This window comes from Arachis ipaensis, chromosome B08 (genome assembly GCF_000816755.2).
Source record: "Arachis ipaensis cultivar K30076 chromosome B08, Araip1.1, whole genome shotgun sequence".
In the NCBI taxonomy this organism is placed as follows: domain Eukaryota; kingdom Viridiplantae; phylum Streptophyta; class Magnoliopsida; order Fabales; family Fabaceae; genus Arachis; species Arachis ipaensis.
In genome coordinates, this window is record NC_029792.2 from 127,092,360 (window position 1) to 127,096,989 (window position 4,630).

General features: G+C 33.5%; 1 protein-coding gene across 3 annotated transcripts in view; it reads left to right on the top strand.

The window, feature by feature from the left end:
• The window catches only part of LOC107612453 (TMV resistance protein N), a 5,309-nt gene extending 1,131 nt beyond the window's left edge, over positions 1–4,178 (top strand). The window contains exons 2-4 of one of the 3 annotated variants that reach the window (XM_021110117.1): positions 1,036–2,161; positions 2,436–2,621; positions 2,716–4,178. In XM_021110117.1, the coding sequence (XP_020965776.1) occupies positions 1,036–2,161; positions 2,436–2,621; positions 2,716–3,960 (2,557 nt within the window). In that variant the 3' untranslated portion in view covers positions 3,961–4,178. Of the gene's footprint in view, positions 1–1,035; positions 2,162–2,336; positions 2,622–2,715 lie in introns of all 3 variants that reach the window. The other 2 variants (XM_021110116.1, XM_016314147.2) reach the window with 2 other exon arrangements.

The window sequence follows — 4,630 nt, forward strand, 5'->3', positions numbered from 1 at the left end:
TATAGATTTTTTAGCTATTTGAATTATAATTTTTTTATGTATCATTTAAGAAATAACCAATAAAAATATAATTTGACGGATATTAAATACTTGACTAGATACTAATATTAATAATAAATGTATTACTCGTGCAATATTATCAAAATATTAAAATAAAAATATTTTTAAATTAATATACTTTTACATGTGTTAATTACATTCATTTATTAGAAATTTGACTAACATATTTCAAAATTTAAATATTTAAATATATTAGAGTTAATTTTTAAAGTGGTTCTATATTTGCAGTCGAGCTTCGATATCGTCATTGAACTTAAAATTGCCTCAAATTTGTCTCTGAACTTAAGAACAGTCATCTCTCTCTGATATACTTTTCGGTGACAAAATGACGACGTAGTTGGACGGAAGCCACACTGGATTGGTAAAACGTCGCTGTTACATTTTTTGTTCCCAAATAGAATATAAATGACGTTGTTTAGGATATTTTGAGGGGTTTCTAACCTCAAACATGTTAAAATCCCTCAAAATACCCTAAACGACTTCGTTATATTCTATTTGGGTGCCAAAAATGAAACGGCAACGTTGGTCTCCGTCTAACCATGTCATCCTTAAGTCATTAGAAAGTATCTCAAGAACAACCGTTGCTAAGTTCAGAGACAAATGTGGAGCAATTTTAAGAACAATTTTAAGTTTAGGAACGACATTGAGACTCAATTGCATATTTAAGGACCACTTTTAATATTAACTTAATATATTAATATTAATATTTTTATTATTTTTTCATATTATTTTTACTCCTACTTCTAAATTTTTCTGGATCCATAACCTGAGATTAAAAATTAAAACACTCTAGAGCTTAGAGAAATTTTAGATAATACGAGAATATATGTGCACTACTCGTAAGTAATTAGATTGGGGTGATCCTCAAGTTTCTAGTTTGTGGTTAAGAAAACATAAAAAGAAATTGGAAAGAAAGTAAACTTCCTCTGTTTTGTACAAAATTTGTTGCTTTAGTTTTCTTTTATGTGTTGCCAGATTTACAAAGAAACATGTATCTCTTAATAGGAATGAGGCAACATTGGTGGAAAACATTTCTCAGAGTATACATGAAAAATTGATCCCAAACTTGCCATCTTCCATGAACAAGCTTGTAGGGATTGATTCAAGAGTGGAACAAGTGATTAGTCGTCACCTTGGTATTGGGCAGAATGATGTTCGATATATAGGCATATGTGGGATGGGCGGCATAGGTAAGACAACTATTGCTAGAATGGTATATGAAGACATCCAAAGTAAATTTGAAGTTACTTATTTTCTTGCAAATGTAAGAGAGACATGTGAGAAAAATGGTATTGTTCAAGCACAAAAAGAACTTGTTGACCATATCAATGGAAGCTCGAGTAATTGTAAAAATGAGCATGATGGGAGGAGAATAATCCGGGCTTCTTTGTGTCACAAAAAGATTCTTCTTGTTCTTGATGATATAAATGAAGAAAAACAGTTGAAGAATTTGGCCGAGGAGCAAGACTGGTTTGGTCCTGGAAGCAGAATAATTATCACAACTAGAGACATGCATCTTCTAAAGATACATGATGCATATGAAATTTACAATGTTGAAGTGTTAGGGGAAAGTGAATCCTTTGATCTCTTTCATTTGAAGGCTTTTAAACAACAAACCCCTGCAGAAGAGTATTTGGATTTATCCAAACAGGCGGTCAAATATTGTGGTGGTCTTCCATTGGCACTTGAGGTATTGGGTTCCCACCTTTGTGGTAGACCCATTAAAGATTGGCAAAGTGCTCTTGGAAAATTAGAGAGCTTTCCAAATGTTGATATTTTTTATACATTGAAAATAAGTTATGATGGTTTAGATTCCATGAACAAGGATATTTTTTTAGACATTGCTTATTTTTTCAAAGGACGTTCCAAAGATTATGTAATAGATATATTAAAAGGGCGCGGTTATCATCTTGAAATTGGTATCGCTACTTTGATTGATAGATCTCTACTCACTATAGATGAGGAAGGTAGGTTGGAGATGCATGATTTGGTTGAAGAAATGGGGAAACATATTGTAATTCAGGAATCTCAAAATGATCCTAGCAAGCGTAGCAGGTTGCGGGGTTACGAGGACATCAATCTTGTTCTTACTCAAAACAAGGTAAGTGGAAACTTTTTCACAATTATAAGACTATAAAATTAAAATATGAATTTGATAATGTATCTAATATTCTATCTTCGCAATTAAAAAAAATTCTCTTTTTATTTTTATTCTTTTTCTGAGAAACATATCAATTAAGTACAAGTAAATGACTTCTCCTTGATTTGTTATGTAGGGAACTGAAGCAAGTAGCATCATTTTACACGAATGGGATTGCTATGGAAAACCAGGTTTAGTACATTGGAGAGATTTAACTTTTTCAGATATATGTCAGCTAAAGCTCCTCATTTTAGATGGCGTGGAAGCTCCAATTCTTAGATATATTCCTTGTTCATTGAGAGTTTTGCGCTGGAGACGTTGTCCAATGGAAACTCTGCCCTTTATGGATCAAGGCTTTGAGCTAGTTGAAATTAATCTGTCTGATAGCTCCAGCATTATACAAGTATGGCATGGAAAAAAGGTGAACCTTTTCGTGCAGAGCTCTATTAAATTTTACTGCGTTGATTGACGTTTGCAAGGATAGTAATGGTGTGATGTTTCTTTCTTTTGTTCAGTTTCTGGAAAAGCTGAAGTACTTATCTCTGAAGTACTTATATCGGCTGAAACAAATTCCAGATCTTTCTGAAGCTCCCAATCTTGAAATACTTGACGTTGAAGATTGTTATGAACTGGGTGATTTTCCCTCGTATCTCACACTTCACAAGAGCCTTGTTAAACTTAGTTTACGTAATTCCTCAAGTCTTGAAACTCTTGGGAGTAAATTGGAGATGAGTTCCCTCAAGGAATTACGTCTTGATGACTGCACAAGTATGAGGAAACTTGCAGAATTTGGAGAATGCATGAAACATTTATCAGTTCTTTCTTTGTCGTATACAGCCATCGAAGAACTACCCACAACGGTTGGCTGTTTAGTTGGCCTAAAGGAGTTGCACTTAAGATGTTGTGAAAGGCTTGCTTGCCTTCCAGACAGCATTCAAAAGTTAAAATCCCTCATATTTTTTAATCTTTCTGGCTGCCTAAATGTCCTTCAATCTTTGCATTCTCTATCTGGTCTGACCTCATTGGATACCCTGATATTATCGGGGTGTTTTGTCACATCTCAAGAGTCGTGGTCTTACAATCTTGGCAACTTAGTGTCTTTGACGAATTTGTATTTATCAAAGAACAAGTTTGTAAGGGTTCCAATAAATATCCATGAACTCCCCAGGCTTAGATGTCTATATCTAGACCGCTGCCCTAATCTGAAGGTTTTACCAGAGCTTCCGTCAAGTATAAGAGAGCTAAATGCACGAGATTCTGCATCACTGGATACATGGCATTTGAATGTGATATCAAAGGTGTGTTGTGGCTTTGCAGCATCAGCTAACCATCATTCTGATGGGCTCTTGCAAATGTGGCTCGCACAGAATGAAGAGGAGAAAATTCCATTGTGGTTTGTCCATAAGGAACTGGGTAATGGAGTATCAATCACATTGCCACATAATGAAACCATGGCACTTGCTCTCTGTTTCCGATTATGCCCAACGGAGACTCGTCCTAATCTTGGGGCAAAATTGTCGGTGATGTGCAACGGTAAGGAATTCATTAAAAAGCATTTAACTGCAGCGCGTGAAACTAAAAATTCTCAGCATTTCATCCTTTGCTTGAGCAGTGACTATTTTGTTGACCAATTTTGCCAACCCTATCGCTTTCAACTGGTATTGCCTTTGTACCTTGAAATGAAAGTGGAGAGTTCTGGGGCTCGGTGGGTGTACAAGCAAGACATCCAAGATTTGAAGAAAAGTGGAACCCAAACATAAAAAAGAAAAGCAACTTTTGATCTGAACTTTTGAAGGCTGTGTTTATTATGTTTATGTGTAATGGATTTTCCACGTTTTTGGTTTTCAATGTTTAAATTGAGTTTCATGGTGTCAAAAAAGTATCTTTAAAGTTTACTTCTCCTTACCACAGGATTTACTATATCCATGTTCATTTCAATTACACTTTCAATGCACACTTTGGTTTAAGGATTGAAGTATCTTGTTGAAGTAGTTTCGCTATTAGTTTCTGCAAAAGATCATTTTCTTTTCTAAGTTGTGATGTTTAAATATCACGTAAGACAATATATTATAGTCATTGGCAATACATTAATTTATTATTCCATTACACACCTACATCAGTACTTTCTAGGAAAGAACCAATTCACTTTTTTGTTTTAATTATTTACAAAAATGATCTAAAATCTTACATGCAGCCTAAATTTATCTTATCAATTTCTACGCACTTTATTTGCAATGAAAAATGCACTTTTTATGCAAAATCTTTCCTGCTTTTCAAAACATGAATAGTAGTAATAGAAAAAACAAAAAATGATATTTAATTTCTACCAACTTTTTTTTTAACAAAAATATTAGTTATATATCAAAGTTAACTATTATATATTTGTATATAAATTAATATGTTATTTAATTTGTGTTTAATATATATTAT